The sequence below is a fragment of the Coregonus clupeaformis genome, chromosome 29, assembly GCF_020615455.1.
Source record: "Coregonus clupeaformis isolate EN_2021a chromosome 29, ASM2061545v1, whole genome shotgun sequence".
NCBI classification, from domain to species: domain Eukaryota; kingdom Metazoa; phylum Chordata; class Actinopteri; order Salmoniformes; family Salmonidae; genus Coregonus; species Coregonus clupeaformis.
The window spans coordinates 24239239-24261302 of record NC_059220.1 but is presented as its reverse complement, the minus strand read 5'-3'; the positions used below and the strand labels follow the sequence as shown (position 1 = coordinate 24261302).

Here is a 22064-nt window from a genome sequence, read left to right as displayed (position 1 = left end):
TCTAAAGTGGACCAACAATAAAAGCTGATCAATCAAACCAGCTGTGGGGTTCACATCGGTAGGAGACTCTTGAATGATAGATGCAGTCACCTCCATGAGAGCTCAAACATCACATGTCAGAGGTTCAAGGGCTCCAGTGAGGTTGTCATGGAAACCATGTTTCCCCTGCTTACACCCTCCAGTGGTCCAGCAGGAGACTGCTGTGCACCATCTATGGCATTCCACACAGCAGTTACTATACACACAAAGAATGCCATGGATAACAGCATACGATCACAAGGAATACAACACTATCACCTCTCTGACCCAGAGAATAGTAGGGAAATGCTGTTCAATGGCATCCTTACTTTAAATGTATGGGAAAAACCTATGTAATGAAAAATGTGAGCAAGCATTTACAAAGAGCAGGCAATAACATTGTTGAGAAAAAACCCATCTCTTATGTGGGGTAATGACATGCTGTAAATTTGGCCACCAGACTTAGTCATCTAAGTGTCTGAGAAGACACCTCTCCAAGCAGTTAAACAATTACCATGTACCATTTTACAAAAGTGGAGCCCTCAGGTCTGTTATTACTTCAGCTACAATATTAAAATTCCCACACATTTCATTATGAAAGTGCTTTGTTCTCCAAATCAAGTGTCTGTGGTTGAAGCACTCCACAGTTTCATTCAATGTAGTTTTTGGGCATAAAACAATCTGACGGTAGAAAGGTTCATAGCAAGGTTAAAGAGCAACTCCAAAAGGTAAATTTGGGGCCCCAAAGGGTCTGAATATGTATATGATTATTTATCTCCCTTTAGTTCATTGACCTCTGACCTTATATTAGGTGACAGTGCAAGTCAAGGTGCTCTGTGTATGGGTTTATTTATACTGAACAAAAATATAAATGCAACATGCAACAATTTCACAGATATTACAGAGTTACAGTTCATATAAGGAAATCAGTCAATTGAAAGAAAGAAATTAGGCCTTAATCTATGGATTTCACATGACTGGGTATACAGATATGAATCTGTTGGTCACAGATACCTTATAAAAAAGGTAGGGCCGTGGATAAGAAATCTAGTGAGTATCTGGTGTGACCACAATTTGCCTAATGCAGCGCGACATCTCCTTCGCATAGAGTTGATCTGGCTGTTGATTGTGGCCTGTGGAATGTTGTCCCACTCCTCTTCAATGGCTTTGCGAAGTTGCTGGATATTGGCGGGAACTGGAACACACTGTCGTACAGGTTGATCCAGAGCATCCCAAACATGCTCAATGGGTGTCATGTCTGGTAAGTATGCAAGCCATAGAAGAACCTGGACATTTTCAGCTTCCAGGAATTGTGTACAGATCCTTGAGACATGAGGCCGTGCATTATCATGCTGAAACATGAGGTGGGCCTCAGGATCTCGTCACGGTATCGCTGTGTATTCAAATTGCCATCGATAAAATGCAATTGTTTTCATTGTCCGTAGCTTATGCCTGCCCATACCATAACCCCACCGCCACCATGGGGCACTCTGTTCACAACGTTGACATCAGCAAACTGCTCGCCCACACAACGCCATACACGTGATCCTGCAGTCAGCATGCCAATTGCACGCTCCCTCAAAACTTGAGACATCTGTGGCATTGTGTTGTGTGACAAAACTGCACATTTTAGAGTGGCCTTTTATTGTCCCCAGCACAAGGTGCACCTGTGTAATGATCATGCTGTTTAATCAGCTTCTTGATATGCCACACCTATCAGGTGGATGGATTATCTTGGCAAAGGAGAAACGCTCACTAACAGGGATATAAACAAATTTGTGCACAAAACTTGAGAGAAATAAGCTTTTTGTGCGTATGGAACATTTTTGGGATATTTTATTTCAGCTCATGAAACATGCGACCAACACTTTATATGTTGCGTTTATATTTTTGTTCAGTGTATTTGGGGGGAGGTTGATGTTTTTGACAGCCCTTGGTTCACCTGTAGGAGGAGCTGTAGCTCGTCACATCCTCAAAGGAGCGAAAGAGAGAGATCCCTCCTTTCCTTCTTCAGTGGCGTGAGCAGATCCACAGCGCTGGAGAGAAAGCATAGCGGGAGAGAGAGAGAGTGAGGGAGAGAGAGAGAGACAGCAGTCAGTGTGACAGATAAGCACGGCAGATGACTTGTCTCTCTCTGAATGCACTGTGAGCAGGAGAGCAAGTAACTGCCAAGAGTGCCAGCCAAGGCAGTTCTCCAGACTCACAAACACACACAGACTCCACAGCCTGGTACAGACAGGGAGCGTGTGAAAAGAGAAGAGTCTCACAACTAAGGTATGCTGGGATCTAGTTTTGCACATGTACAACTATCATGAATTCCTCTTTCTATTGTTTTGGTTTTACTATGTTATGTCTTAGCTCTTGCACTTACACTTAGTTTCCAGGTGGGTCGTCAAAGGTTTCCCAAGCGGAGTCTACAACAGTGTAATGGGTTGTCCAGACCAGAGACTTTTCCTCTGATCCTGCAAAGAGATTGGCGTAATCCTACAACGAGAACTAGTCCGACCCTGGGCATGGAGAAGCTGACGGAGAAAGACAAGGAGCTGATCCGAGGCAGCTGGGAGAGTCTTGGCAAGAACAAAGTTCCACACGGAGTCATCATGTTCTCCAGGTACAGTTATGAGTTAAAGCGTTTTATTTGAGGAGTTAGGAGAAGTAGTAATATTGCTTGTCATACTGTATTATCTATTCAGATATGCAACACTATACTTTATAACCAGTGTTTCCCCTATATTCAACTCTGCTACCTCTGCTGAAAAAAATCATAGGGAAACACTGATAACTATACTATGCATGTGTTCCTCTATGAAGATTTCATGGTTATTAGTCTATCAGCCTCTACTGTTTGTGGACCAAAACAGAGTGTTTGTTGATATCTGCAGCATTTTTTTGTAAGAAAGTTTACTGAAACCTAACCATTGACTACATTTGCAGTTGTATACAATGCAAATATGCCAGTATAGTGCAAAGATACTGTAAGTAATGTAGTTGCCATAGTAAACAGTACTTGTGTACTTAGAGAGAAAAATACACTTAACCAACATAGATACTGCATCACACACTCTCTATACCGGGACTGGAGGCTTGACTTGTTGCTTGGCGACAGGCTGCAATACTCTTTATTTTGAAACAGCTGCTGCTAAAACAGACGCTAGAGAAGAACTGTTGTTGACTGTCCTATTTTCTTTAACCAGACAATAAAATCGTACCTATTGTGGCATTCGAGTGACTTACGACTACATGTATCTATCGGCACCTATAGTAATGAGTTGTGTTTTATGTCTTTGCAGACTGTTTGAACTAGAGCCTGCACTCCTCAACCTCTTCCACTACAACACAAACTGTAGCCCCACACAAGACTGCCTCTCCAGCCCTGAGTTCCTGGACCATGTCACAAAGGTAATCCTGTGTAGCCCATCACCGTTAAAACTGACATCTAAATGGCTGATTCTTGGAAACAAATCCACGGCAATAACCTCTTGCTGCATGTTGGTGAATGTGCACATTTCTTTGTGTGTGTGTGTGTGTGTATGTGTGTGTTTGTGCGTACATGATTGTGTGTGTATGTGTGTGTGTGTGCGTATGTGTCCAGGTAATGCTGGTGATCGATGCAGCAGTCAGTCACTTGGATGACCTCCATTCCTTGGAGGATTTTCTGCTCAACCTGGGGAAGAAGCACCAGGCAGTCGGGGTTAACACCCAGTCCTTCGTTGTAAGACTACTGTCACTCTGATCACTCACTGTAATACACTGCTGTCATACTGTGTGTACTGTACACTATACTACACTGTAAAAAAAAAAATATGTTGATTTAACGTACAATTGTAAGTTGGGGTCAATTCCAATTTCATTTGAAATTCCAATAAAATTCTTTAATTAACTCATGAAGTGGAGAATTCATGTTGAATTCAATTCAAATTTCAATAATCTTCAAGTTATGGAATTGGAATTGAATTGGAATTAGACTGTTTGGACTGTTTGAATTGGAATTGGAATTGGAATTGTAAAAACATTTAATCTTTGGAAATGAATTGGAATTCAATATTTGTACATTTCCCAGTTATTGGAATTATTGCACTTTGTATAAAACATTTACTACAGGATTTGTTTTAAATCATTTCAAGTTCTATCTCTATATTTCAAGTATAACCAGGCTGTCTGGACAGTGACCTGATCAGCCTGAAAGTCTGAGAGAATTTAATTCAAATTGGACTTTGTGGAAATGTTGGGGATCATATTGAATTGGGAATTTAATTATTGGAATTTACCTAACATTAGAATTGAGAAGAATTGAGTAATCTCTGAATTCAAAGACTGACCTGGAATTAGAATTGAATTAAATGGAATATACAGGGAGAGGAAATTGAATTAGAATTGAATTAGTGGAATTAACCCCAACCCTGATTGTAAGACAACCAGCTGCAATAAGATTGTGAGTTTGCTCAACAAAAATGTTGTTGAGCAAACTCACAACAAAAAGTTTGTGTGTGAACATTTTGTTGAGCAAACTCACAATCCTATTGAAGCTGTTTGCCTTACAACTGTACATTGAAATCAACATATTTTTTTACTGTGTACTTTTAAGAAACAAAACTTGCAACAATTTATAAATGTAGGCCAATATTCATAATATCTGCGTGCGTGTGTATGTTGCAGGTGGTGGGGGAGTCCCTTCTCTACATGTTGCAGTGTAGTCTGGGTCAGGGGTACACTGCCCCACTGCGTCAGGCCTGGCTCAACATGTACTCCATCGTAGTGGCGGCCATGAGCAGAGGGTGGGCCAAGAACGGGGAACACAAGACTGACTGAAACATACGCTGGGGTCTGCTATCAGTTTCTGTCTAATCACCTTCATGGTTGCTATGGAGTAAGGTTGTATAGCTCACAGCATGAAGGTTTTGATTGCTGTATATTTCCTCAGTGAGTCTAGGGTCACAGTAGGGTGAACGAATGGTGTTATCACACTTGACACCACACACAATGGTTGAATCACCTGATGTTCACAGAGTTAACTGTTTTTGCTGTGGATGTTGCAGCTTCTAGGCAATGCTGCTATAACATTGTAGGGATGTTATGTGCCAACCAGCTTTGGATGTGCTCTAAGTCTGCAGTTTGAGTTCCTCAAATTAGAGAAAGATTAAATTAATGTAATGACTGAATTTGCTTTGTAAATAATTGACTTGATATATCTACTCAAATAATAACAATGATTGTGGGGTTCTTCGTGATGTATCTTAAAGAGTCACACAATTGTCAAACACTGGCTATATTACTTGGCATCACTACCTCTACTGTGATCATTACTATAGCTGGAATGGGCAGCTATGATATGGGCCCTTTCCCAAATCAAACCAATGATAAAGAAACATTGATCACAAAAGTATGTACAAAATTATTGTTTAGAGTGATTATCACGATTCTATCTCTATGCCTTTGAGTTAGGCTAGGGTTCTGATAATGGCACATACTAATACACTCCTTTCTTTGTATGTGTTCATGACCTGGGGTGTAACAACCCTTAGAGGTTAACATGATTCTTAAAGCCATTGATATTATTAAGCAAACAAAAAACTTTTGACAATGCTCAATAGAAAATGACAAGAACTGTTAATGTATTCAAAATATTTTCTATGGGATCCCTATGACTGTAATGGCGTCCGTGTGCAGCTTTGTCTGAAAGGTGTACACTCTTAGAAAAAAGGGTTCCAAAAGGGTTCTGTGGCTGTCCCCATAGGAGAACCCTTTTTAGTTCCAGGTAGAACCCTTTTGGGTTCGAGGTAGAACTCTTTTGGGTTCCATGTTCCCTCTGGGGAAAGGGTTCTACATGGAACCAAAAAGGGTTCTACCTTTAACCAAAATGAGTTATTCAAAGGGTTCTCCTATGGGGACAGCTGAACAACCCTTTTTGGTTCTAGATAGCAGCTTTTTTTCTAAGAGTGTATGTGGCACTCTCCTCTCCTCTGACAGTAGAGGTTGTAAATATCATGTTGCCATATGTGTATTATCATATTTCAATAGACTTCAACTGACTGTTACTCACTCTAAAATAGACTGTTATTCTCCTATCTTGAGTTCTAGCTGTTTGATGGAACTCAACAGTAGATTATTTGCTTAAGTGTCTTTGGGCTTGACTTAGCTTAGGCTCATTCAGTTTTCACTAATTGTAAATGTGAAGTGGTGTTGAACCACATACTGTATCTATATCAATACTGTGATGATACGTTATAAACAAGCCACAAATACAGAAGTACTTTGGGTTTTTGGACCCATTAGACAATCATCTTTCTGTGGACAACCCTAAAACATGTATTAATAAACAAGTTTCACTACGTCCTACCTGAGCCTGCTGAGGTAGTAAGAGATGCTACTGTAGTTAGAGATGATCGTTAGAGATGATCGTTAGATGTGTGCATCCTTTTTGCTGCTAAGAACACATTTACCTATATGTTTCTATACAGTGTGTATCAGTTGTTATCTACAGTACATTGAAAGTCACAATGCCAAGTTAGCTATAATACGTCAAGAATTTGATAATAACACTACACTACTGTATGTCCAAGCTGCTGATATGTGGTGAATATTGCTTTAGTTTGAGATTACTTTTATAAAGTTTATTTTTGTATTTTCAAGTGTTTTATGTATGTGATTGACTATATACCATTGCGAACACAGTTTTTCCAAACATGTTACATTACCCACAACATATACAGTACCAGTCAAAAGTTTGGACACACCTACTCATTCAAGGGATTATCTTTATTTTTGCTATTTTCTACATTGTAGAATAATAGTGAAGACATCAAAACTATGAAATAACACATATGGAATCATGTAGTAACCAGAAAAGTGTTAAACAAATCAAAATATATTTTATATTTGAGATTCTTCAAATTGCCACCCTTTGCCTTGATGACAGCTTTGCACACTCTTGGCATTCTCTCAACCAGCTTCACCTGGAATAGTTTTCCAACAGTCTTGAAGGAGTTCCCACATATGCTGAGCACTTGTTGGCTGCTTTTCCTTCACTCTGCCGTCCGACTCATCCCAAACCATCTCAATTGGGTTGAGGTCGGGGGATTGTGGAGGCCAGGTCATCTGATGCAGCACTCAATCACTCTCCTTCTTGGTCAAATAGCCCTTACACAGCCTGGAGGTGTGTTGGGTCATTGTCCTGTTGAAAAACAAATGATAGATCCACTAAGCCCAAACCAGATGGGAAGGCATATCAATGCAGAATGCTGTGGTAGCCATGCTGGTTAAGTGTGCCTTGAATTCTAAATAAATCACAGACAGTGTCACCAGCAAAGCACCCCTACACCATAACACCTCCTCCTCCATGCTTTACGGTGGGAACTACACATGCAGAGACCATCCATTCCCCCACACCACGTCTCACAAAGACATGGCGGTTGGAACCAAAAATCTCTAATTTGGACTCCAGACCAAAGGACAAATTTCCACTGGTCTAATGTCCATTGCTCGTGTTTCTTGGCCCAAGCAGGTCTCTTCTTCTTAGTGATGTAGTGGTTTCTTTGCAGCAATTCGACCATGAAGGCCTGATTCACACAGCCCTCTGAACAGTTGATGTTGAGATGCATTTATTTGGGCTGCAATTTCTGAGGCTGGTAACTCTAATGAACGTATCCTCTGCAGCAGAGGTAACTCTGGGTCTTCCATTCCTGTGGCGGTCCTCATGAGAGCCAGTTTCATCATAGCACTTGATGGTTTTTGCGACTGCACTTGAAGAAACTTTCAAAGTTCTTAATTTTCCGTATTGACTGACCTTCATGTCTTAAAGTAATGATGGACTGTCGTTTCTCTTTGTTTACTTGAGCTGTTCTGGCCATAATATGGACTTGGTCTTTTACCAAATAGGGCTATCTTCTGTATACCCCCCCTACCTTGTCACAACACAACTGATTGGCTCAAACACATTAAGAAGGAAAGAAATCCCACAAATTAACTTTTAAGAAGGCACACCTGTTAATTGAAATGCATTCCAGGTAACTACCTCATGAAGCTGCTTGAGAGAATGCCAAGAGTGTGCAAAGCTGTCATCAAGGCAAAGGGTGGCTATTTGAAGAATCTCAAATATAAAATATATTTTGATTTGTTTAACACTGTTTTGGTTACTACATGATTCAATGTGTGTTATTTCATAGTTTTGATGTCTTCACTATTATTCTACAACGTAAAAAATAGTAAAAAATAAAGAAAAACCCTTGAATGAGTAGGTGTGTCAAACTTTTGACTGGCAGTGTATGTAAAATACATGATGTTCCCTTGTACATGTATCATGACTTAAGATATAACAACCACTCAATGTGGTTGCCCAAGAGTCTTGTGCTGCAATCAAGAGAGCAATTTCTCCTCAATCAGTATAATTGCCATATTATAAATGTGTCATCCCTATTAGGAATGTTACTGTTGGCATTGGATACAGAACCATTTCATTACCATTTCAATAGGAGATCTAATTACCTGTGAGCTTTGTTTTCAGGCCATTGCAGCGCTATTCTATATCAGAGGGTTCCTCTCTCCGACTTTCCAACTAGCATAATGTGTTTCCCTTACCAGATTAACCCTTCTTCTGGACCAAAAAACATTATCAATGGAGAATCTACATCGAAAGTGCTTTTTATTCCAGGAATAAGTTTCATCTGAGTCTAGGAAACCAGCCCTATGAGTTTAACACATCGTTACATGGCACTATGCAGATTGTTGTGGGTAATGTCTCTATTTTCAATGATCTGAGAGTAGGTCGGTTTAATGTGATTGTGTGGATTGCATTGGGACATGTAAATAACATAATATTTTGTTTATGAGTGTCTCCATGTCTACCTCATCAACTCAGCTGCTATTGAACAGCGATGATTTCACCTATAACTATCTTTATAACCAAAAACATGTGACACAATGCAAATACATACTCTATCAACCAAACAGCTTGTAAAACGGACCCCATCCTGCACTTATGTAATGTGTTGCGTGCTAACTCAATCAAGACTAAATAAAGGTGATCTTCTGTGGACATTCAACTGAAAAAGAGGACAATGTTTATTGTTTTTCTTCCACTTCGATGGTTTGTTTGTCTCAGTGTGATGGTACTAATGCTGAGTTCAGGGTTTGTAATCAATCACACAATGCCCGATTGATCTCGCTCTGCTTGGCTATTCCTTGGGATTATGTAACATCAGTGTACTGGCTGGCTCCTTCCCTGGGGCTATAGAGACGGGAGGGACTTCATCTGAAAACCAGAGAGCTGAGTGAATATCATCCTACTTAATCATGCAAATGTCACATTCATCGCATCTCCAGGAATCCAAGAACTTTAGCTGCTACACGGCTAATGTACTTTCTTGATCTTAAAATGCAGACAGCTCTATTTTGTAAGTATTAAGATAAGCTCTAAAGCTTTGTGTGTGTGTGTGCGTATGTGTGTGTGGGAGAAAGAAGAGAGAAAGAGAAACAGAGAGAGACAGAGAGATGGGGGCTAAATTGTTATGTCTCAGATTGCCTGAATTCCATTCAACACATTGGGTTAATCTATCCTACAAAGCATTCACATATTTAATTTGCTTGCATCATTGTAAAAGTCACGTCCATGGGCTGGCTGTCTGCTCTGGTGTTAAAGCAGTAACTGACATGTCCCAAATCTGTCTCTCTGCAGTGCTCTCCATATTCCCCTCTGTCTGAAATGTTGGTTTATTGATGCTAGTAAGTCACTGGCTGTCCTACTGTGACCCACAGAGTAACACTGAGGCTGGTGTGTGAGTTCAGGGGATTGGGCTGAGAAAAGCAGTGGTGTGGTGTGGCCTCTATTAGTTTAACACATAACATGGATCTGCTGTCCTGAGGATTGCTATGGCACAGTCACCTCCACTATACCACCACTCTACAGGTCAGGTATAAAGTTCTAGTGAGGCCGCAGCTGTATAACCTGGTTGTTGGCATATGTAGGGATATAGAGACGAGAAAGGTGGATAAAGCAAAGGAGAAAGGTGGATACAGCAGCACTGAGGTGATGCACATCAATGGGACTGCAGTAGAGTCAGCACTTTTAAGTTCCTCTGTGTCCACATCACCGAGGACTTGACATGGACCAACAACACCACCACTCTTGTCAAGAGGGTGTAACGGTTTCTACTCCCTAAGGCTGCTGAATAAATTTGCCATGCCAACCCGGGTCCTCTCCAAATACTACCGCTGCACCATCGAGAGCATCCTGACCAGTTGCATCACAGCCTGCTATGGGATTTTCTATCTACAAGCCATCAGACTTCTGAACACTTGAACTGAACTGACCACCTGCTCTGATTCTCCGCACCTTAGCACGCCTACTAGCTCTCACAGTCTCACGTCAGAATTAGATGTTCATCCTTGTTTCTCAAACGTCAAATTTCAGAGTTGTTCCAATTGTAAAATTTCGAAGTGTTTAAGGTTACGTTTAGGCATTAACTCCACATTTTTAAGGTTAGGGTTAAATTCAGGCATTAACTCCAAATTCTTAAGGTTAGGCATTAACTCTGAATGGTTAAGGTAAGGGTTAAGGTTTGTGATAGGCTTAAAACAAAAAAATTATAAACAACTTTCTATCGCTGGATTCAAACTTGCAACCTGAGGCAGATGCTTACGCCCATCCACCATCCCCATCCACAATGCTGAAGGAAAACCGAAACCTACTTGAATGCTCACTGTTGCCCCTAGTGTCCAGTTTCCACATCATCTCCCGACGTCCTCAGACATGGATGGAGCCAGGTCACGGGTGACGCATGCATGCACACTCTCACACCCACACCCACCCCCACACACACATGCACACACACACATCACAACTGCAGCTACCAGACTCTTATTATGCGAAATACTGCACAATTCAAACACTTGCCCTCAATCCTCCCTTCCCAAAAACACGTGTAAATATTGGACTATACATTGTGCCTTCCTGTATTATACTCATGATAAAATGTTTATTCTATTCTACTGAGCCATTTACTTCATGCTCGTATTCTTCCCAATGGGCAAAAACTGGTTGAATCATCGTTGTTCCATGTCATTTCAACCCCAAAAATCAATGTGATGATGTTGAATCAACATGGAAAACTGATTGGATTCGCAAAAGGTCATCAACATAAGGGAATTGTCTTTTTTTCACACAACCTTTAACCTAAATCCAATGACATGGTGAAATGTTTTGTTGAATTCACGTTAGTTGACAATTCAACCAAATGTAAATTAAAATTAGACATTGAACTGACGTCTGTACCCAGTGGGTTATCTTTTATGATTTCTTATTATTGTTGCATTGTTGAGAAGGAACCTGCAAGTATGCATTTCGTTGGATGTTGTATACCATGTGTATCCCGTACACATGACTAATACAACTTCAAACTTGAAACTATCTGTACTGCAGAGTAATCAAATGTTGTCCCATGAGGCCAACTGAAGATAATGTGCCATACATGATGGCTGCTGGGGGATCAGTCCTGAGGCTTTCCGGGGGAGACAAGCCTGTGAGAAAAGACAACAGACACACATTATTTTTTAGAAAGTCTGAATGTGTTTTGGAATGAAGGGGGATTGGATGTTGTCATGGAAACTACTAAGCAAGGGTCCAGAGAGGTATTTGTTTTTGGAGGCAGGCAGACACTCTTCAGTGGAGCTGGCTGGCAAGCGGGGCAGGGTGGCTGATGTATGATATAGAGGAGAGCGGGGCTGTAGGGAGGTGGAGGGGGCTAGCAGACTGGGGCTAATCAGGTTAGCACTCTAAGATCATCCAGCCTGGAGGCAGCTGAGCACTGATGAGTCTGCCAGCTCGCTTTGCCTCAGCTCCACCACTGCAGCACGGCAACCACCATTGCCTTAGCAACAAGAGGAGAAGCACTTCTCTGTCTGTGCTCTTTCGTGACAGTTTTATGACAGTGTTAACATATCATAAACAGGTGAAGATTTTCAGTTGAAATCTTACAGAGTTTACACCTGACTTCCCAGTTAACTTGAGGTGTCTCAATTGGCATAGAGTGTTTGCTATATTTTCCTCTATGTTGGTACAGACTGCGCCACTAAAAAGTACAGGCAGGGATACAGAACATCATTCAAGTAAGGTAGTCTCTCTCTCTCTCGACTGGCTTGCAGTCTAAACATTAGAAAGGTTACATTCTAATTGAAGTATGAAGCCATGGTAACATAGAAGAAGCCACCTTCTAATGGCCCTGCTCTCCTGCATTAGATAACAGATCTTGACACCTTTTCTGAGAGATGGAGACAGATATGGAGACAGTGGCATTTCATGCCGACAACGTTCCTCTAATGAGCTCAACCTTTTGTGACACGCTGCCTGCCAAGACCTTCACAGCTCCACACTGGATCTCACATCGATCTCCTCCAAGATCTGAGAGCAAGACACTGTCCCCCCTCTCTGGCCTTTAAAGCCCTGGCTGGCCTGGAACACAATGATCAACTATAGCCACTCACAACTATAGCCTGCTTCTACAAGTCTTGTGTAAACGTATGCAATCTGGGGGTGGAATAAAAAGTGAGAGCGAAATGACAGCTACAACTTATACTTTCATTACATACCATTTCTGAACTAAAGATATGTAAATATAAAACAACAGCAACTGATTAAGCTGAATTTGTATGTGGTAATAAGGAGGCAGCAGAAGCCGAGGGGGAATGACAATATTCTATTCTGAGCATCTGGAGATGAGAGGGAAAAAGCTCTGTGCCACACACCCAAAGGAATTCACTTTCCGCTAAGAAGCATGCTTCAAGCAGTTGCCTGTGGTGACAGGGAAAAATGTCTGGCATATATTTTTTTTCTCTCTCTCTCTCAAAGGATTATGTCATCATGGTAACCAATTTTCAACATTGACATTTTGCAAAAAATCATGAATTTGTACCTTTGAAACAACATCAGATCTTCAATGTAATATCCAATACAAGAAAGAAACTACAGGCTGGGCAGCACCTCCTACTGGAGAGTTGATCTATCTACAGCTATCTCTTCAGTCTTCCATCCAGGGTTTTAACCAAGCCCAGCCCTGCTTAGCTTTGAACTTTGTCAATGACTATTACCAATGTGCTATCTTGAGAACAATTGTTAAGAAATCTCCACTTAATAGATTCGCTGTTGCTATAGAAGTCATTCCAAAAGGTAAGTCCAACAGAGCAAATTCAATGTAACCATACTTTTTTTTTTTTTTTTTTTTTGGGAAATGGATCAGCTTAATATTGCAGATAGATTGTATCTTCTATCAATGTAATTGTCTGCATCACTTCCAATCCCCCATTTTTTTTTTTTTTTTTTTTTTTTATATATATACTCCCCTTTATTACTTTTCAACCCCACCATCCTTTCCCTACTTGGAGTAAATTAGTGAACAACAATGCCCAGGTCTCTACTTCCGGTCTATACTTACTATCTACACCTTATGGACACAGTTAATTTTACAATAATTCTATTATATATATACATATATATATACATATACATACATACATATATATCATTATTATTATTATTATTATTTATTACTTTTTTGCTCCTGAACTACTTCTACTCTCAACCTCTCCGATCGTTTTCATGATGTCCATCCGGTTTGCTTCTATATGCCATATCTTTCTAACTGTGCTCTTTCCCAAAAGCTCCCAACATACAGCCTATATACTTATTATGGACACAGTATGCTTTACATTATTAGCTATCTTTGTTATTATTTGTTGTTATTTGTTATTAGTCCCATCCTTCAACTCTATTCAATACCTCCCATCTATCTCTTAACACCATCCATATCGGATTTCTATTTGCCATATATATTTCAACCGTGCTGTGATGTTTTACAATAATTCTGAACCTTTCTATTCTCATTGCTTCTACAGATTGAGAGTTAAAAATAAACAGCTTTGCTAAAAGTATTATTATATTATTGATTGATTGACTATGACTTTTCAGATCACCCAGTAATGCTATCTGCAAGGTTAGTTCCAGGTAAATATTGCAATCCTTTAGCCATTCCTGGACCAGTGTCCAAAAACAAGCTACAAATGGACAGAACCAAAACAAATGGTCCAATGATTCCGTCTCTTCACAGCAAAATCTGCAGAGCTGGGAAGATTGTATCCCCCATATAAATAACATTCTATTGGTAGCAAGGATTTTATATAGTAATTTAAATTGAAAGATTCTAATTTTTGAATCCGGTGTCGTTTTGCGTGTCAGTTCATAAACACTATGCCATGGGATCGGTACATCAAAGATCTCTTCCCAACTATTTTGCAATCTATATGGGACGGCTGTCAATCCTTTGGTCCTTAAGTGAAACTGATATATTTTTTTATTTATCACAGTTTTCCTTAACCAATTATGTTCTTTAATGCAAGGCCGACAGACAAGTTCCTTACTTTCTCCCCCTTCCACTTTCCTCTTCCATTTTTGCGGTAATGCTGCCATTATTTGGTTGTAATTTTGGGTAGAGCAGACATTTCCATATGTTTTTGTTAGCTGCATGTGCGTCATAACTCCACCAGTCCTACCGATGATATCATTTACAAAGATTATACCTTTTTTAAACATTCTGTCAAAAAATAAAGGTTTTTTGTCAATTAGTATATTTGAATTTAACCACAATATTTGTTGCATTATTTGTTCTGTCGTTTCTGGAGGATTAAATTGAAATTGCAACCAACTTTCTATGGCTTGTTTTAGAAATAGTGACATTTGGGAGATTATTTCCTTTTCAAATAACTGAAAGTGTGAGGTTGTAATCTGAATAAAGGGAAAAAGGCCTTTCTTGAACATTGGGTGAGACAATCTTACTAATTTGCTTGAGAACCAGTTCGGATTTAAGTATAACTTTTGTAAGACTGAAGCTTTTAGTGATAGGTCTAATGCTTTAATATTTAATAATTTCTGTCCTCCGAATTCATATTCATTATATAAATATGCTCTTTTAATTTTGTCTGGCTTGCCGCTCCAAATAAAATTGAATATTTTTTTCTCATATAATTTAAAAAACTGTTCGCTAGGCGTAGGCAAGACCATAAGCAAATAGGTAAACTGTGATAATACTAATGAGTTAATCAGGGTGATTTTTCCACAAATTGACAGGTATTTTCCTTTCCATGGTAGTAAGATCTTATCTATTTTTGCTAATTTTCTATTAAAATTTATTGAAGTGAGATCATTTATTTCCTTTGGGATATGTATTCCGAGTATATCCACATCACCATCAGACCATTTTATTGGTAAACTACATGGTAATGTAAAAATTGTATTTTTTAGTGATCCAATACGTAATATAGTACATTTGTCATAATTTGGTTGTAATCCAGAGAGGTTAGAAAATGTATCTAGATCCTCTATGAGGCTGTGGAGGGATTCTAGTTGTGGATTTAAAAAAAAACATGAATCATCAGCGTACAATGCCACCTTTGTTTTTAAGGTCTTTATTTCTAATCCTCTGATATTATTATTAGATCTGATTTTAATGTAACCATACTTTATCAATCATATACAGCATCATCAATGATGCCATTTAGGCCTACAGTATATACCATTTTGGGAAGTCATCAACAGCTATTGTTTAAATTCAGCCCAGGATTCAACTAAACATAGACAGAACATAGGCCTAGGATTTCCAGCTTTGGTTGATTTCAAATGGAATATACAAGTTATTAATACATATAGAATAGGATTAAATCAAATCAAACTGTATTTTAAGTGCATTTAAAGTTTGATTTGATTTAGTCCTATTCTTTAACTTAGGTTTTTGGGTGAAATGGAGATGTGAATTCAACATATCAATTATTCATTTGAGAAAAACTGGAATTAAAGCCAGACTCTGGATCTATCCAAGCACAATTCAATATCACTTTTGCAATATGGTAAATAGCCTATTAAACTTGTCAACAACTTTACAAATGATATTGTTCACTTCTCCATCTTAACCAAAAATGTATGGATGTCCGGGAGGGCAGGAGCGGGACAAGGGGAGAAGGTAGCTGATTAGTGGTGGCTATTCAGCAGCCTGATGGTCTGGGTGTAAACGCTATTGGCCAGTCTGTCAGTTTAAGCCATGATGCTCCTGTACTGCCCATGTCTGAGTGATGGAAGCAGGGTGAACAGGCCGTGGCTCGGGTGGCTGAGGTCCTTGATGATCTTCTTGGCCTTCCTGCTGTGGCTTGGGTGGCTGAGGTCCTTGATGTTCTTCTTGGCCTTCCTGCGACACATGGTGTTGTAGGTGTCCTGGAGGGCAGGCAGTGTGCACCCAATGGTATGTTCGGCTGAGCGTACTACCCTCTGTAGTGCCTTGCGGTCAGCGGCGGTGGAGTTGCTGTACCAGGATGTGATGTCCTTGTGCTGTAATTGTTTATTAATATGATTTATTATGTAATGTTCTATGTTTTGTGTGGACCCCAGGAAGAGTAGCTGCTGCTTTAGCAGTAGCTAATGGGGATTCCAATAAAATACTAAATTCTCAATTTATCCCACATAAAAGCTTAAATATATTAATCGGAATAATAGGTTTTATCTTCCCCATATTAAAGTCTGTAAATTAATTATAATTGATAGCGTAGATCTTAGGGAGGCTGATGCACAGTTCTAAACAGCACTAAGAGCGATGTTATTCGCTGGCATTGGAGTCTCATCTCCCCTCCTCCTCTACCCTGCTCTGGCGACAGGCTGCCTCATGCAATTAATTGCCCCCATTCGACCTACAATCCCAACATGAAGCTTACGGGACCGATGAGGTCTCCAGTATGCACAGATGCTTGTCCCAGGGCTAGTTTGTATGCAGCACTGCTCCAAACAATGGGCAATCAGGGAGGTGAGCCCCTGCATGCATTAACCCCATCTCTGCAGCTCTGACTGGGGCTCTGTCTGTCATATTAAACTCTCTGGCCAGGCAAATTCATGGTCATTAGGGAGCAAATTTCATCAGCAGAGAACCACAGTGGAACTCATTCCCCACATGACCTTGATTCAGCAGCAACAGGCTGGCAAATGCATTTTGGCAAAACTGGTGATTTAGAAAATATGTGTAAAATATTTTTTTAGATGCACAAATGTTTAGTATGGCACATACACTACCGTTCAAAAGCTTGGGGTCACTTAGAAATATCCTTGTTTTCGAAAGAAAAGCAAATTTTTTGCCCATTAAAATAACATCAAATTGATCAGAAATACAGTGTAGACATTGTTAATGTTGTAAATGGCTATTATAGCTAGAAACTGCTGATTTTTTATGTAATATCTACATAGGCATACAGAGGCCCATTATCAGCAACCATCAGTCCTGTGTTCCAATGGCACCTTATGTTTGCTAATCCAAGTTTATCATTTTAAAAAGCTAATTGATCATTAGAAAATGCTTTTGCAATTACAGTGGGGGAAAAAAGTATTTAGTCAGCCACCAATTGTGCATGTTCTCCCACTTAAAAAGATGAGAGAGGCCTGTAATTTTCATCATAGGTACACGTCAACTATGACAGACAAATTGAGAAAAGAAAATCCAGAAAATCACATTGTAGGATTTTTAATGAATTTATTTGCAAATTATGGTGGAAAATAAGTATTTGGTCACCTACAAACAAGCAAGATTTATGGCTCTCACAGACCTGTAACTTCTTCTTTAAGAGGCTCCTCTGTCCTCCACTCGTTACCTGTATTAATGGCACCTGTTTGAACTTGTTATCAGTATAAAAGACACCTGTCCACAACCTCAAACAGTCACACTCCAAACTCCACTATGGCCAAGACCAAAGAGCTGTCAAAGGACACCAGAAACAAAATTGTAGACCTGCACCAGGCTGGGAAGACTGAATCTGCAATAGGTAAGCAGCTTGGTTTGAAGAAATCAACTGTGGGAGCAATTATTAGGAAATGGAAGACATACAAGACCACTGATAATCTCCCTCGATCTGGGGCTCCACGCAAGATCTCACCCCGTGGGGTCAAAATGATCACAAAATCCCAGAACCACACGGGGGGACCTAGTGAATGACCTGCAGAGAGCTGGGACCAAAGTAACAAAGCCTACCATCAGTAACACACTACGCCGCCAGGGACTCAAATCCTGCAGTGAAAGATGTGTCCCCCTGCTTAAGCCAGTACATGTCCAGGCCCGTCTGAAGTTTGCTAGAGTGCATTTGGATGATCCAGAAGAGGATTGGGAGAATGTCATATGGTCAGATGAAACAAAATAGAACTTTTTGGTAAAAACTCAACTCGTCGTGTTTGGAGGACAAAGAATGCTGAGTTGCATCCAAAGAACACCATACCTACTGTGAAGCATGGGGGTGGAAACATCATGCTTTGGGGCTGTTTTTCTGCAAAGGGACCAGGACGACTGATCCGTAAAGGAAAGAATGAATGGGGCCATGTATCGTGAGATTTTGAGTGAAAACCTCCTTCCATCAGCAAGGGCATTGAAGATGAAACGTGGCTGGGTCTTTCAGCATGACAATGATCCCAAACACACTGCCCGGGCAACGAAGGAGTGGCTTCGTAAGAAGCATTTCAAGGTCCTGGAGTGGCCTAGCCAGTCTCCAGATCTCAACCCCATAGAAAATCTTTGGAGGGAGCTGAAAGTCCGTGTTGCCCAGCGACAGCCCCAAAACATCACTGCTCTAGAGGAGATCTGCATGGAGGAATGGGCCAAAATACCAGCAACAGTGTGTGAAAACCTTGTGAAGACTTACAGAAAACATTTGACCTGTGTCATTGCCAACAAAGGGTATATAACAAAGTACTGAGAAACTTTAGTTATTGACCAAATACTTATTTTCCACCATAATTTGCAAATAAATTCATTAAAAATCCTACAATGTGATTTTCTGGATTTTTCTTTCTCATTTTGTCTGTCATAGTTGATGTGTACCTATGATGAAAATTACAGGCCTCTCTCATTTTTAAGTGGGAGAACTTGCACAATTGGTGGCTGACTAAATACTTTTTTCCCCCACTGTATGTTAGCATAGCTGAAAACTGTTGTGCTGATTAAAGAAGCAATAAAATTGTCCTTCTTGAGACTGGTTAAGTATCTGGAGCATCAGCAATTGTGGGTTCGATTACAGGCTCAAAATGGCCAGAAACAAAGAACTTTCTTCTGAAACTCGTCAGTCTATTCTTGTTCTGAGAAATTAAGGCTTTTCCATGCGAGAAATTGCCAAGAAACTGAAGATCTCGTACAACGCTGTGTTCTACTACCTTCACAGAACAGCGCAAACTGGCTCTAACCAGAATAGAAAGAGAAGTGGGAGGCCCCGGTGCACAACTGAGCAAGAGGACAAATACATTAGAGTGTCTAGTTTGAGAAACAGGCGTCTCACAGGTCCTCAACTGGCTGCTTCATTAAATAGTACCCACAAAACACCAGTCTTAACCTCAACAGTGAAGAGGCAACTCCGGGATGCTGACCTTCTAGGCAGAGTTGCAAAGAAAACGCCATATCTCAGACTGCCCATCTTAATATTTTATTTTTATTGGCCAGTCTGAGATATGGCTTTTTCTTTGCAACTCTGCCTAGAAGGTCAGCATCCCGGAGTCGCCTCTTCACTGTTGAGGTTGAGACTGGTGTTTGTGGGTACTATTTAATGAAGCTGCCAGTTGAGGACCTGTGAGGCGCCTGTTTCTCAAACTGTGTTAACATAATTGCAAAAGGTTTTTCTAATGATCAATTAGCCTTTTAAAATGATAAACTTGGATTAGCAAACATAAGGTGCCATTGGAACACAGGACTGATGGTTGCTGATAATGGGCCTCTGTACGCCTATGTAGATATTACATTTAAAAAAATCAGCAGTTTCTAGCTATAATAGCCATTTACAACATTAACAATGTCTACACTGTATTTCTGATCAATTTGATGTTATTTTAATGGGCAAAAAAATTGGACATTTCTAAGTGACCCCAAACGTTTGAACGGTAGTGTACATCATTATCTTACAAATCAGAACCGTCGAGGACAACAGTTTGAGAACAATACCTGAGCCGACAAGGTGGTTCGAAAACCCGAGCCGACAAGTTGAAAAATCTGTCTATGTGCCCTTGAGCAAGACACTTAACCCCCCACTTTGCCCTCAGGACAGTCTAAATTCGTGGGGGCAAGATGTCGAAGCGTTCCACAAGGATGCTGGCCCATGTTCACCCTCTGAATGGCACACATACACAATCCATGTCTCAATTGTCTCAAGGTTTAAAAAACCTTCTTTAACCTGTCTCCTCCCCTACATCGATTGAAGTGGATTTAACAAGTGACATCAATAAGGGATCCTAGCGTTCACCTGGTCAGTATGTTACGGAAAGAACAGGTGTTCTTAATGTTTTGTATGCTCAGTGTGTGTAATTAATATATATACACTGCTCAAAAAAAAAACAAAAAAAACAACACAATGTAACTCCAAGTCAATCACACTTCTGTGAAATCAAACTGTCCACTTAGGAAGCAACACTGATTGACAATACATTTCACATGCTGTTGTGCAAATGGAATAGACAACAGGTGGAAATTATAGGCAATTAGCAAGACACCCCCAATAAAGGACTGGTTTTGCAGGTGGTGACCACAGACCACTTCTCAGTTCCTATGCTTCCTGGCTGATGTTTTGGTCACTTTTGAATGCTGGCGGTGCTTTCACTCCAGTGGTAGCATGAGACGGAGTCTACAACCCACACAAGTGGCTCAGGTAGTGCAGCTCATCCAGGATGGCACAGCAATGCGAGCTGTGGCAAGAAGTTTTGCTGTGTCTGTCAGCGTAGTGTCCAGAGCATGGAGGCGCTACCAGGAGACAGGCCAGTACATCAGGAGACGTGGAGGAGGCCGTAGGAGGGCCACAACCCAGCAGCAGGACCGCTACCTCCGCCTTTGTGCAAGGAGGAGCAGGAGGAGCACTGCCAGAGCCCTGCAAAATGACCTCCAGCAGGCTACAAATGTGCATGTGTCTGCTCAAACGGCAGAAACAGACTCCATGAGGGTGTTATGAGGGCCCGACGTCCACAGGTGGGGGTTGTGCTTACAGCCCAACACCGTGCAGGACGTTTGGCATTTGCCAGAGAACACCAAGATTGGCAAATTCGCCACTGGCGCCCTGTGCTCTTCACAGATGAAAGCAGGTTCACACTGAGCACGTGTTTGGCGGTGGGTCAGTCATGGTGTGGGGTGGCATTTCTTTGGGGGGCCGCACAGCCCTCCATGTGCTCGCCAGAGGTAGCCTGACTGCCATTAGGTACCGAGATGAGATCCTCAGACCCCTTGTGAGACCATATGCTGGTGCGGTTGGCCCTGGGTTCCTCCTAATGCAAGACAATGCTAGACCTCATGTGGCTGGAGTGTGTCAGCAGTTCCTGCAAGAGGAAGGCATTGATGCTATGGACTGGCCCGCCCGCCCGTTCCCCAGACCTGAATCCAATTGAGCACATCTGGGACATCACGTCTCGCTCCATCCACCAACGCCACGTTGCACCACAGACTGTCCAGGAGTTGGCGGATGCTTTAGTCCAGGTCTGGGAGGAGATCCCCCAGGAGACCATCCGCCACCTCATCAGGAGCATGCCCAGGCGTTGTAGGGAGGTCATACAGGCACGTGGAGGCCACACACACTACTGAGCCTCATTTTGACTTGTTTTAAGGACATTACATCAAAGTTGGATCAGCCTGTAGTGTGGTTTTCCACCTTAATTTTGAGGGTGACTCCAAATCCAGACCTCCATGGGTTGATACATTTGATTTCCATTGATAATTTTTGTGTGATTTTGTTGTCAGCACATTCAACTATGTAAAGAAAAAAGTAATTAATAAGATTATTTCATTCATTCAGATCTAGGATGTGTTGTTTAAGTGTTCCCTTAATTTTTTTGAGCAGTGTATATTTAATATTTTTCTCTTGGACCCTGTGTGAGAAACCTGCACGCATTGCTGAATATCCAAATGTGCTTGGACAACGAGGCTCGGTCAATTGTAGGCTACATTTTCTCACGGACAGCATGGGAAACCACCCAATGTAAAAATCCACTATAAAAGCCTGGTTAGCTCTCTGCAGTTCCC

The 22064-nt window shown here is 40.9% G+C and overlaps 1 protein-coding gene across 1 annotated transcript; it reads left to right on the top strand.

The window, feature by feature from the left end:
• Positions 1-2047: 2047 nt before the first annotated feature.
• Positions 2048-5764, top strand: ngb (neuroglobin). Its single transcript, XM_041854288.1, has 5 exons — positions 2048-2292; positions 2396-2629; positions 3309-3417; positions 3611-3730; positions 4675-5764. Exons 2-5 carry the CDS (start codon positions 2532-2534, stop codon positions 4825-4827), a joined length of 480 nt encoding a protein of 159 aa, XP_041710222.1. The 5' UTR covers positions 2048-2292; positions 2396-2531; the 3' UTR covers positions 4828-5764.
• Positions 5765-22064: the final 16300 nt, after the last annotated feature.

Coding starts and splice junctions, on each gene's coding strand:
- ngb (XM_041854288.1), top strand. CDS start 2,532: ATGGAGAAGCTGACGGAGAAAGACAAGGAGCTGATCCGAGGCAGCTGG. Junction 3,418..3,610: donor TCCTGGACCATGTCACAAAG/GTAATCCTGTGT, acceptor GTATGTGTCCAG/GTAATGCTGGTGATCGATGC. Junction 3,731..4,674: donor TTAACACCCAGTCCTTCGTT/GTAAGACTACTG, acceptor TGTATGTTGCAG/GTGGTGGGGGAGTCCCTTCT.